Here is a 13,533-nt window from a genome sequence, read left to right on the forward strand (position 1 = left end):
ACACACCTGCACACTCCTTACCTGCACACTCCTTACCTACACACTGCTCAGAGCTACAGTTATATAATAGTCAGCATGTTAAGCTTAATGGTTTCTTTTTAACTAACAACATCTGGTTGCCATATCATGTTAAAGCTTTTTATAATTTTATTTCTCATAAAATTTTCCCTTTTTTTTCCCAAGTTACAAGGCCGATTACTCAACCCGCTCATTATGACTAGCACACGCCTCCTCCGATACATGTGAAGTCAGACTCCGCCTCTTTTTTAATCTTTTTGCCAAATAGCATCACAGCAGCGCTAACACTCAGAGGAAAAAGACGCAGCGACTCGGTTCTGATACATCAGCTCACAGACGCAGCCTTGTGCTGATCCACATCACCCTAGGAGTGATGAAAGTGAATGTGGGGAAAGAAAGAGCACCATCTACTGTACTGTACCCACCCAGAGAGAGAGCAAGACCAACTGTGCTCTCTCAGGGAACCGGCAGCTGATGGCAAGCTGCATGGAATGTTAAAGCTTTTTTACTAATATTTTTTTATTTGTTCTCTTTCAGAGCCCTGAATTTTGGTGGTATTGGTGTTGTTATGGGGCATGAACTGACGCATGCATTTGATGACCAAGGTAACTATTTCAGAATATATTCAGTATACATTCACTGCCTTTAATTTCTGCAATGTCACAACATTTATTCTGTTAAAGAGCTGCACAAGCTTGTACGGTAGCACTAGGCATAATGGGAGCATCACTTCTTACAGCCGCCTCTCTTCTTACCCTCCTGATGCTCCATCACTCTGGAACAGGGTAAATCTGGACTAATCAGATCTTCACATGATCTTCTTTCATTGATCCAGAGTCTAATCTTTACTCTCTCTAGAAAATGTAAGCTGTTTTTAAAGCTGATTATTCTCACTGATAAGTGCTTTTCTTAAAGCTACACAGCTGTTGAGTTCCGTTCACTGCATTGTATGCGAGTGGTAAAGCTCTTACTTTCACTATTAAACAACATATACCTGAGTTCTAGCGTTTTGCTTGTTTTTCTACCATTTGTAATTTCACCGAACGTTTAAATGATCGACGATCACCATTATTCAAGATCACAGTTCCTCCTGGAAGATGATGCTCTCCCACTGTCCTTCCACTTTTTAAAGTTTTAGTAGTTTCACCTACAATCTCTTTAGATGTTTTCTGTGCATTTTTGATGCATGTTGATAATTTGACTCTTCTGAAACAGATGATCGTCTTTCCACATGGTTGTTTAACTAATGAGAAGCTACTCCCTGCATCAGTTACGGGTTAAATACAACTTGTAATTTGTTGCAGCTGAAACATAATAATCTCCCATGCATTAATAATTTATTGGACAGGCAGTGTATAAAAGTCATGAAATATGAAAATAGCAATTTCCAGGCCTGGAAAAGTTTTGGAAAAGTCATGGAAATGTGCTCTTTGTGTGTCAGTTTGTCAATGGAAAAAACTACTTTTAATTATAGTTCTAGTGGATTTTTATTTTTTTATTGTCCATGTCTGCACTGAGATTTTAAAAATCGTATGGCCATGAAAATTTGCCTTGAAGGCATGAAAAAAATCATGAAAAAATCATGGAAATTGATTGGTTAAAAAGTGTATGAACCCTGTATATGTTTTTAATGGTACATTACATGCTGTGTGTGTTTGCAGGGAGGGAGTATGATAAGGATGGAAATCTGCGCTCCTGGTGGAAGAACTCGTCAGTAGAAGCGTTTAAGCGTCAGACTCGCTGCATGGTGGAGCAGTACAGCAACTACAGCGTCAACAACGAGCCCCTCAACGGCAAACATACGCTGGGGGAAAACATCGCCGACAACGGCGGCCTTAAAGCTGCGTATAAGGTTCGTCAAAACTCCGGGTCATCAGAATTTCAGAATTAAAAAACACCTGGGAAATAAGCTATAAGCTATTGCTAAATATGTGCTGGAAATATCAGTGAGATTCTGGTAAAGTTAAGCTTTTCTGATACTAAAATCCCAATATTTCAGCTAACAATGCTCTTTGTTAAGTATTATAGCTACGCATTTCCTTTGTTTTTGTTTATATGGTTATTTTTCTGATTAATTTTGCAAAGTTGTGATATTAGGGACATTTCTAAATACATTTAGCATCCAATATGATTAATTAAGGTGCAAAACTAACCACGTGAGGGTACCCCAGCAACCAAAAATGTTAACAATTACCGTATTTTATGGACTATGAGGCACACTAATAATAAACATCTATTTTCCTGTCAATTTACGTACATACAGACTATAAGGCGCATTTTAAGCAACAATAGTCAAATGAGCGCTGTATGTTAATCTACACAGATTTCTCTCCTGAAAACTGTTTATTTGTGTGAGTAAGGCACTTCCGTTTATTGATAGTAAGCTTAGGTTTACAGTATTTTAGCGTGGTTAGCAGCTAATGCTAATACTGCTCCAGCCTTAGTGCTGGAGAAACTTCACTGAAAAGGAGGTTAGGGATAAGTGTTGGGGCTACACGACCCTTTTAAACAAAGATTTTTCAGAGGAACACTCCAAACAGAGGGCGCAAAGAGAATCACCGACAAGATGCAACCAAAGAAATCCAGTTTTCAAGTGTTTTCTTGTTAGAAATTATGATAAACGCTATATTAACATAGTTTATCGTCGTATTTTGTAATGTTTTACGGCCATTTCCTTTATAACAAGCTTAAAAACTAGTAGTTTATCTGTCTAAGTAGCTAGCTTGCTAACTAACTTTCCTGTTCCACTTTAAATGGTTCAACAGAGAGCAGAGCTTAAATGCAGCATTTAAGGTTAAACAGAACAATTCAATACAATCTAAGCTAATTAGCAAATTTTAGCTTCCTATTAGAGAGGAATTAAGAAATGGAGAATAATTAAGGAATTTTTACACTATACACAATAAAATATGCCCTGAAGTTAACTAGTTAACTGGTTAAGCATCAGCAGCAGTTAGGTTGCTGAACTTTTAGAATAGATTTTATATCTGTATCAGGTGATCTAAAGGGTTTTCTAATTCTTATAGGGAGGGATTTCACCCCTTCGTCTTGTTACTCTCTACTAAGAGGAAGGTATACACTCAAAAAAAGGGTAGGGTACAAAAAAGAGGAAATAGGAGTAATGGGAATACTCCATTAAAAGTAATTTTATGTTATTGCCGGTGACAGCCGTGACTTTCTGAGGGTTAAAAAACAAGCAGCAGGTCAGTGTTTACTGTCTCTAACAACACTGGGAGGCGACTCGAGGCATTCCCATCATCATATTCCATCCGATCAGCACCCTGCGTCTGTCCGGGGTGGAAAATCGAGGGTAGACCCCCGCACTGTAAATCCTCCATAAAGTGACAGGTGGCTCTCCGACCGCCATCGCATTCTTTCCACCAGGAGAAAAGTCAGAGGTTACAGAGTTACGGGGTAACGCTGGTATCAGAAAACATCTCACTGTAGAAATAATAAACCCAGAAAAAGCACAGCCTCCTGTGTATGTATATATATATATATATATATATATATATATATATATATATATATATATATATATATATATATATATATAACTATAACTATATATATAACTTTATGCTGTTTTTCTCCTGGAGCAAAAATTCAAGCAGTTCAGTTTGGTGTTTGAATTTTTGCACCAGGAGTAAAGCAGCATAAAGTTATCCAAAAGCAGTGTGTAAGACTGGTGGAGGAGAACATGAAGCCAAGATGCATGAAAAAAAAACTGTGATTAAAAAACAACCAGGATTATTCCACCAAATATTGATTATTTCTGAACTCTTAAAACTTTATGAATATGAACTTGTTTTCTTTGCATTATTTGAGGTCTGAAAACTTTTTTTGCATCTTTTTTTGTTATTTCAGCCATTTCTCATTTTCTGCAAATAAATGCTCTAAATGCAGCAGAGGGAATTCTTGCTCTTCCTTTCCTGGTGCTATTCTGATGAGTGCCAATTTCATCATCATGATGGTCTTTGTTTACGACCGCACTTCAGGATACTTTTAAACTTGAAATTGACTTTCAGATTAACTGACCTTCATTTCTTAAAACTGAATAGTCTCCCACTCCCACGCTCCACGATATGGATGATGAAGACTTATACTACTCTTCTTATACTGATCTTCTAAGCAACTGAAGGCCTGAAGGCCTAACATTGGTTAATGTTAATAGGACAGAGGACACTGAACTACAATTGTATATAATATTATACTAAGAAATTTTACTACCCAGAATTTTGCTCTGGGATCAATAAAGTATCTATCTATCTATCTATCTATCTATCTATCTATCTATCTATCTATCTAGCTATCTAGCTATCTATCTAGCTATCTATCTATCTATCTATCTATCTATCTAGCTATCTATCTATCTATCTATCTATCTAGCTATCTATCTAGCTATCTATCTATCTATCTATCTATCTATCTATCTATCTATCTATCTATCTATCTAGCTAGCTATCTAGCTATCTATCTAGCTATCTAGCTATCTATCTATCTAGCTATCTATCTATCTATCTATCTATCTATCTAGCTAGCTATCTAGCTATCTATCTAGCTATCTAGCTATCTATCTATCTAGCTATCTATCTAGCTATCTATCTATCTAGCTATCTATCTAGCTATCTAGCTATCTAGCTATCTATCTAGCTATCTAGCTATCTATCTAGCTATCTAGCTATCTATCTAGCTATCTATCTAGCTATCTATCTAGCTATCTAGCTATCTATCTATCTATCTATCTAGCTATCTATCTAGCTATCTAGCTATCTATCTATCTAGCTATCTATCTATCTAGCTATCTAGCTATCTATCTAGCTATCTAGCTATCTATCTATCTATCTAGCTATCTATCTATCTAGCTATCTAGCTATCTATCTAGCTATCTATCTATCTATCTAGCTATCTAGCTATCTATCTATCTATCTATCTATCTATCTATCTAGCTATCTAGCTATCTATCTAGCTATCTATCTAGCTATCTAGCTATCTAGCTATCTAGCTATCTATCTAGCTATCTAGCTATCTATCTAGCTATCTAGCTATCTAGCTATCTATCTATCTATCTAGCTATCTATCTATCTAGCTATCTATCTATCTAGCTATTATAAATTTAGATTTAAAAAAATAAAATTTAAATAAATCGTTAGCCTTGTTGTTTCCAATACACATCTCTAATTAGTAGCCTTTATGTTATAAGGACAGCTGTTATTGTTTTTAGCACATGTGTGCTGTATATAATCTGTATTAGATAATATACTATGTGCTCACTCTCCTGCAGGCTTATGTGAACTGGATCCAGAAGAATGGAGAAGAAGCCACATTACCAGCTCTGGGCATGACCAACCATCAGCTGTTTTTTGTTGGATTTGCTCAGGTTTGTTTGATTTCTTCTGTTGTTTACTGAAAATATAAAATTTTCCTTTTTTTCATTTTTTAGATATTTGATTCTTAGAAATTGCTTAGAAAATCCAAAAATCAGAGTCTCAGAAAATTAGAATATTATATAAGACCAATTGGTACTTTTGGCAGTGTGGGCAGTGTGCCAAGTCCTGCTGGAAAATGAAATCTGCATCTCCATAAAAGTTGTTTTCAGCAGAGGGAAGCTGTAAGATGTTGCAGGAGAACAAAACTGCACTGACTGCTCTGCATCTTTTTTGTTATTTCAGTCGTTTCTCATTTTCTGTAAATAAATGCTCTAAATGAGAATATGTTTATTTGGAATTTGGGAGAAATGTTGTCTGTAGTTTATAGAATAAAACAACAATGTTCATTTTACTCAAACGTAAACCTATAAATAGCAAAATGAGAGAAACTGATTCAGAAACTGAAGTGCTCTCTTCATTTTTTCCCGAGATGTATATGTATAATATATTTTTCCTCTGTTTCTGCAGGTGTGGTGTTCAGTCCGGACGCCCGAAAGCTCCCACGAGGGGGTAATCACAGACCCCCACAGCCCCTCACGCTTCAGGGTGATCGGCACCATCTCCAACTCCCACGACTTCTCCAAACACTTCAACTGCAAGGCGGATTCACCCATGAACCCCAAGCGCAAGTGTGAACTGTGGTGACCCTGTTAACCCCCTTATAACACCCTGTAAACCGGCCCTGCCTTCCTCAATGCTCTTCTCTCAGGTCGTCTAACGTGGAGGACGGAAGCTGGAGATTCGGGGATTGTTAATGTGCCTTTTGATGTGTGAATTTTGAGTTTAGAAGGAACTTATGTGTAAACACTGGAAACGCCTGATAATTACGCATTACAGGAGTTGGAGAATGAAACTGAAACACCTGGTTTTAGAGCACAATAATTGATTGTGGTGACGGACAGTTCTGGTGGAAACAGGAGAGTTGAGGTGCACATTGAATTCTGCGTGATTTGATCAGCCGTGGTTTTATGTTTTTTGGATACAATCCGGGTTAGCACCCGAACATCCCTTTCAGACAGCTTCCTCTTACAGCGTCCACAGTTAATCCTGTTGGATGTGGTTGGTCCTTCTTGGTGGTATGCTGACATTACCCTGGATACCGTGGCTCTTGATGCATCACAAAGACTTGCTGTCTTGGTCACAGATGCTCCAGCAAGACGTGCACCAACAATTTGTCCTCTTTTGAACTCTGGTATGTCTCCCATAATGTTGTGTGCATTGTAATATTTAGAGCAGAACTGTGCTCTTATCCTGCTAATTAAACCTTCACACTCTGCTCTTACTGCTGCAATAATGTGCAATTAATGAAGATTGAACACCAGGCTGCTCCAATTTAGCCATGAAACCTAAAATCCCACACTAAAATGATGACAGGTGTTTCAGTTTCATTGTCCAACCCCTGTAAATAACGTGGGAGAAATACTAGTGCATGTTTGACACTCAGGTTTTTATGTGTGTGTGTATATATATATAGATATAAATACATATGTCTTTAATACGTGCCTTTCTTTTTATAGGAGGGAAATAATATTTATTTTCTTCTGTGTGTTGATTTTTTTTTTTACATTTTTTATATTCGGACTAATGAAAAAACAATGTAAATACAACTCTTTCTCCACCATATAGCATAACAGTCTGTTAGAAATTAGGAAAATAAACTGTACTTACAGCCATTTCTCCTTTTTTGTTTTTATTTTAATGCCTTTTAAGAAACCCTTTCATGCGAATTGAATCTTTATACTGTAATATTTTGTGATAAAATGTTATGACGATGTGACCAATTAAAATGGTCTAAATGTATCCTTAATCCTAATTGTGTATAATGATTGATTTGGTATGATTTTACAGTATATATGTGTATATATATTTTTTTATAATTGTTCCTGCTACTTCTGCCTACATGTCCATGCAGTAGTAACACCGCCACCACCATGTTTCACAGATGTAAATGTATTTGCCCATGCCTACAATTGTAGTTCATTGTCCTCTGTTCTCCTGATGATGGACTTGTGAACGTTAGCATTAGCCAATGAGAGAAAGGCCTTCAGTTGCTTAGAAGTCAAACTGAGTTGATTGCGACCGCGAAGTCTGTCTGATTGTTGGATTGTTGGAGTGATTTTCTAACCTTTTTCAGTCTGATGAGTGTCCTTGGATCTTTGGAAATCTCCACAGTCACTTCTAACGTTTTGTAAAAATCTGATTTTGATAAATCCCTGTTCTTTTAAACAAAGCCACTTTACATTTGATTGTCTGTGATTCATTAATTAATTAAAAAACTGCACTGAAGGTTCACATACTTTTGTAATATAGAATCAGTTGGATCAATATTGGATCTTAATAAATAAATGAGTCTTAATCTAGTATTTTTGTCTCGTTTATTTGATTTTGAGCTCCTATATTTATTAATAAATATAGAATATGCTATGTTTGGGCTTAAAAGAGAATAATTCGTTTTTTTTTTTTGCTCATGTTAACTTTATTAGAAACCCAGTTTAAATACTGAGAGGAAAGTACTGATGTAAGCCTGTTCCGGCCGTCAGTCATTATTTTAAAATTATTACGTTTTTGCTTTTAGACCATTTTTAAGTCATTTTAATTATATTTCATTATTTTGAGACTCTAAGTTGTTTTAATATTGCATTTTTAAACGTCTTTTAGGATGCTTTTTGTTTTATTTAATTATTGTAAGATTCTAATTCTTATTTTTATTTCATTATTTAGATATATGAAGTTGTTTTCATTTTTTTATTACATTATAAGACATAAAGTCATTATTTTGAGATAGTAAATCATTGTTTTGAAATACTAAGACATTGTTTTTAGACGCCAAATCATTTTGACATTCTACGTCTTTTTTTAGACTTATAAGGTAATTACTTTATTTTGTAAATCATTGTTTTGAGACACTAAGTTGCTGTTTTGATATTGTATTTTGTTCTTTTGTCATATTTTGAGAAGTTTTTTTTAAGGTATTAAATCATTGTTTTTAGAGAACAAGTCATTATTTTGAGATAAAGTCATTATTTTAATATAATAAGTCATTATTTTTAGATAGTAAATAATTGTTTAAAGATACTGAATAATTATTTCTAGATAAAGTCATTATTTTAAGACAAAAAGTTGTTTTTATAGTTGTATTTCATTTTTTGAGATAACGTCCCTATTGTAAAATATGTCATTATTCTGAGATGGTAAATCATTGTTTTAAGGTACTAAGTAGTTTTGATATTTTCTTTTTTATTTTAAACTACTTAAATACTTCAAATAATGATTTAGTGTCTCAAAATAACGAGATAGGATTTTTTAAATAAAAATAAAATAAAAATATGCTAAAATATGTTTGAATATATTTTATATGTTTTGATGCTGCAGGTTAATAAAGGATGTTTTTTATAGTAACTGTGTTTATAATAATCACCGCTCAGCAGAACCGCTAGGTGTCGCTGTTGGCGCATTTTTCAGCTACACGTTATAAAAGAGCTGCTGTCCCGCTGTTTGTTCTGCGCTTTGTTTAAAGCTGTAGCTTTTATTAATGTTTTATATACATTTAAAACGTAGTTTACATATATTAACTTATAATTTCTACATTTTAATCGAACTGAAAATAATATATAAACTATAAAACCTGCTTTAAAACCTATAAAACTCCTTTTAATGCTCCCCTTTCTTTCAGAGGCTGGCCGGGTAATTAGGCCACGCCCCTTTACCAGCAATAAACACTGTATTTTGGCCACATAGATGGTTATTATCTGCAGATTTATGATATACAGATTTATTATGAGAATCATATGAAACTGTGGTGCTAATCTAGAGTCTGGTCTTATATTTTATCTAATATATTTATGTGTATTGTGTGTTATACTAAACGGAATTCAGTTTATCCACAATAGAAGGTAGTTTATATGTAGCGTCTGCCCAAAACCGCTAGGGGGAGACAGCGAGGGAGTCTTCAATGAATGGGAGTGAATGGAGCTAAAAGTTAAAAACACAAATTAAAAATAGTAGCGAACTACTTTCAAATGATATTTCTTTAATTCTAGAAAGTAAATTAAAGTACGCTGCTAAAAAGCAAAAATATCTTACCAGAATGTTTAAATATTTCTAAATTAAACAGATTTTAGGCGGTAAAAGCGCTGGCGTTACTGCTAACCTACTATTGTGAGCTGATGCTGAAAGTTACAGCCAGAGCTCCATAAACTACATGCTTAAATATATATATATATATATATATATATATATATATATATATATATATATATATATATATATATATATATATCATGTCTGAGGAAATACACCTTGCCCTCTTAATGTTAGTTTGAGAGCATCAGTTAAAGTAAAGTAGTGAAGAGGTAGAGTTACAGGTATACAGTGAATAGTGAATATTTGGGGTTTTAGTATTTTAAGAAATGAAGTCAGTCAGTCTAAAACGTTTAACTCAAGTAGTTTTATTGTCAATTCTGCATTGAATTACTTTCCTTCCCAAAGTTACAGCATAAAAAAACAAACAAACAAAAAACATAAAGCGATAGTTGACTAAAGTACGACTAAGTAAAACTATAAAATCAATTAATTAATGTAAGTAAATTAATAAAGTAATGTAAGAATTAAATAGACACTAAACCTGGTCACAAATATAGACAAACTTGAGACAAGAGACACAAACTGAATTGCTTGAATTTTTGCACCAGGAGTAAAGCAGCAAAAAGTTATCCAAAAGCAGTGTGTAAGACTGGTGGAGGAGAACATGATGCCAAGATGCATGAAATTAAAACTGTGATTAAAAAACAACCAGGGTTATTCCACCAAATATTGATTTCTGAACTCTTAAATCTCTTAATGAATATAAACTTGTTTTTTTTCTTTGCATTATTTGAGGTCTAAAAGCTCTGCATCTTTTTTGTTATGTTATTTAAGTCGTTTTTCTGCAAATAATTTTTTGTGCAAATAAATGCTCTAAATGACAATATTTTTAAATATATGTTCATTTTATTCAAACATAAACTGTATAAACTGTATAAAGAATTTTCTTCTACAAAAAATATTAATTAATAAATTATGATTTTTTTTTCGCACTCGCTCCGCAGCGCCCTCTAGTGTCCCCGCCGATCTGTTACACGCATTCAGCAGTGGGCACTCTCCGCTCAATACGCTCTGTGGCCGCACCCAGCTTTCTAAACCGAGCCGAGCGCTTCCGAAGCGGCGCCGAGGTGTCCCGAACCGTCCCGTCCTGCTGGACTCGGCTTCAGGCGGCCCGCAAAGCGCCATGTTGAGCTAACGTTAAATCTGCGACCTTAAATGATAGAAAAGCGAGCGGGAATATCGGGATTACGGAGCTCAGGAGCGGGATGCCGGCAGGAGCTCGCGTGTGAAGCGGGCCTGGAGACGCGCCGGACCGGTACCGGGACTGCTATCTGCGGAGGTTCGGGGTGGAGACGGGAGGAGAGGCGCCCTGATGAAGAGCCTACAGCCCGGAGAACACAGAGCCCCGTCCGCCCCCAGAAATGCCTTTTTACCCCAAAAAACGCAGCGCGCCTGAGCGAAGCCGTGCTGAGGGAAGCGCCGAGTAGCCGAGCTGCGGGATTTTCTCCTTATTTTTGTCGGATTTTTGCCTGTTTGAGATGAGTTTAGCACCCAAAGGGGTGCCCAAACCCACCGGCGGAGTTACGGTTGGTGGAGCCGTGGCAGGGCCGCCGCCGGCCGGCCAGCTGAGGGCGAGTCTGCCGCCGGTTCCTCTTCCTCCTGGAGCTCAGAGCGCCGCGCAGCCTCCCGCAGCGGTACCCCCGCCTCAGTATCCTTTCAGCGGCCAGGGGTCAGCCCGGGCCCCGCCGGTCAATACCGGCCCGGAGGGAGGGAGGAGGAGGGAGCCGGGATATAGGTTAATGTGTGTGTGTGTGTGTGTGTGTGTTTGTATTTGTATCGTATCGAACTATAAAACAGAATGTTCTAGTTTTAAAAGCCAAAACAATAGTGTGTGTTTGGCGTGCTCGCGGCGTGGGGACCCGGGTAGCAAAGACCGTTAAATAAACGTTAAAACGGTTACACTTCATCTTTTACTTCATCGTTGTTGATGTTACGTTGTTGACGGGGTGGGGAGGGGGTTATTTAAATTTGCACTAACGTTAGATAAATGTTGACAGCAAACGTTAATGTTGACATCCCTGATGATGGCAAAGAACGTTAAATAAACTTTAAAAGAGTTGCATCTTTTAACCATGTTGTTTTTGGGAGGGGGTTATTTAAATTTGCCTTAACGTTAGATAAACGTTGACGTCCACGATGATAGCAAATATTAATGTTGACATCCCTGATGATTGCAAAGAACGTTGCATAAACGTAATAATCTTTTAACCATGTTGTGTTTGGGAGGGGATTATTTAAATTTGCGTTAACCATAGCTAAATCTTAATCTAAATCATAATCTAAATCTTAAATGCCTGATAATGGCAAAGGACGTTGAATAAACGTTAAAACGGTTGTACGGTAGTTGTTTGGGGTTTAAGTTAACGTTAGCTAAATGTTGACGTCCCCGATGATAGCAAACGTTATTGTTGACATCCCTGATGATGGCAAAGAACGTTTAATAAACTTTAATATTGGCGTCCCTGATGATGGCAAAAAACTTTGAATAAACGTTAAAACGGTTGTACAGTTGTTGATGGGGGGTTTGAGTTGATGTTAGCTAAATGTTGACGTCCCGGATGATAGCAAACGTTATTGTTGACATCCCTGAGTATGGCAAAGAACGTTGAATAAACGTTAAAACAGTTGCATCTTTTAACCATGTTGTTTTTGGGAGGGGGTTATTTAAATTTGCGTTAACCTTAGCTAAATCTTAATCTAAATTTTAATCTAAATCTTAAATGCCTGATAATGGCAAAGGACGTTGAATAAACGTTATAACTGTTGCACGGGTGTTGATGGGGCTTTGCGTTAAGGTTAGCTAAATGTTGACGTCCCTGATAATAGTAAACGTTTTATGCTGACATCCCTGATGATGGAAAAGAACGTTGAATGAACGTTAAAACAGTTGCATCTTTTAACCTTGTTGATGGCAGTTCTTTAAATTTGCGTTAACCTTAGCTAAATGTTCACATTCCTAATAATGGCAAAGAACGTTGAATAAACATTAATGTTGACATTCCTGATGATGGAAAAGAAGGTTGATTGAACGTTAAAACAGTTGCATCTTTTAACCTTGTTGATGAGGGTTATTAGCGTTTACATTTGCATTAACATTAGCTACATTTTGACATCTCTGATGATAGCAAAGTACGTTGAATAAACATTAATGTTTCTTTTCTTCTTTTATCTTAAGGTCAAAATTTATAATTGATTTAAAGAACGTTAAAAAAATGTTGGATCATTAACTTCTTTTACAATCTGGTGCAAATCTTAATTAAGGTTGTGCCGTATCTTATGGTACGCAATGACATCACTAAATAAAATCGAAAATTAATTTTCTTAAAGTAGTGTAATTCTTGAAATATAATTTTTGATAATTCGGGCTTTTTTACACCGTTATCCAGCTCAACGGAGCTCCACACCTCATTGCTAGAATCCGGAGAGCCCTGACATTTAAAACGATGCATTAATAACTTAAAAAGTGCTTAAAAAGAAGCTTATTAAACACCACTGTTTACATCCTATTACACTACTAGCTTCAGCTCAGAGCGCCGCCATCACTGTACTGATAATGACATAGACATATATACTCATAGACTCTGCATAGACGTCAACAGTAACAAACCGAAACTACTCATAATGTTAGAAAAAAATATTATAGCATAAATATAAAGTAATGTTACAGAAAAATCTACCACAATACCACAAAAGTGTAGGATATTTAGTGCTTCATAAACTACAAATATAATCAATCATACAGGAAGTGACACTTAATGCTTCAGAGTAAAATATATAATAAAAAAAAATACAAAATAGAATAAATTCAAGAATATTGATATTATCATGATATGATACAATTTAAAACACCTTAATCAATCAAATCAATTTTTGGAATTTTTCAGTATTTAACATAGCATACATGTGTTATGTTTTAATGTTTAAAATGTGATCAAGATAGATG

General features: G+C 35.8%; 2 protein-coding genes across 11 annotated transcripts in view; both read left to right on the forward strand.

The window, feature by feature from the left end:
• Positions 1-7,305, forward strand: part of ece1 (endothelin converting enzyme 1) — a 46,292-nt gene extending 38,987 nt beyond the window's left edge. For both annotated transcript variants that reach the window (XM_049471815.1, XM_049471814.1), the window contains 4 exons: positions 556-623; positions 1,680-1,870; positions 5,303-5,398; positions 5,916-7,305. In XM_049471815.1, coding sequence (XP_049327772.1) covers positions 556-623; positions 1,680-1,870; positions 5,303-5,398; positions 5,916-6,092 — 532 coding nt within the window. In that variant the 3' untranslated portion in view covers positions 6,093-7,305. The remainder of the gene's footprint in view (positions 1-555; positions 624-1,679; positions 1,871-5,302; positions 5,399-5,915) is intronic.
• Positions 7,306-10,631: 3,326 nt separating this feature from the next.
• The window catches only part of eif4g3a (eukaryotic translation initiation factor 4 gamma, 3a), a 61,928-nt gene continuing 59,026 nt past the window's right edge, over positions 10,632-13,533 (forward strand). For all 9 annotated transcript variants that reach the window (XM_049471790.1, XM_049471791.1, XM_049471792.1 and 6 more), the window contains exon 1: positions 10,632-11,238. In XM_049471790.1, the coding sequence (XP_049327747.1) occupies positions 11,069-11,238 (170 nt within the window). In that variant the 5' untranslated portion in view covers positions 10,632-11,068. The remainder of the gene's footprint in view (positions 11,239-13,533) is intronic.

This window comes from Astyanax mexicanus, chromosome 24 (genome assembly GCF_023375975.1).
Source record: "Astyanax mexicanus isolate ESR-SI-001 chromosome 24, AstMex3_surface, whole genome shotgun sequence".
Taxonomy (NCBI): domain Eukaryota; kingdom Metazoa; phylum Chordata; class Actinopteri; order Characiformes; family Acestrorhamphidae; genus Astyanax; species Astyanax mexicanus.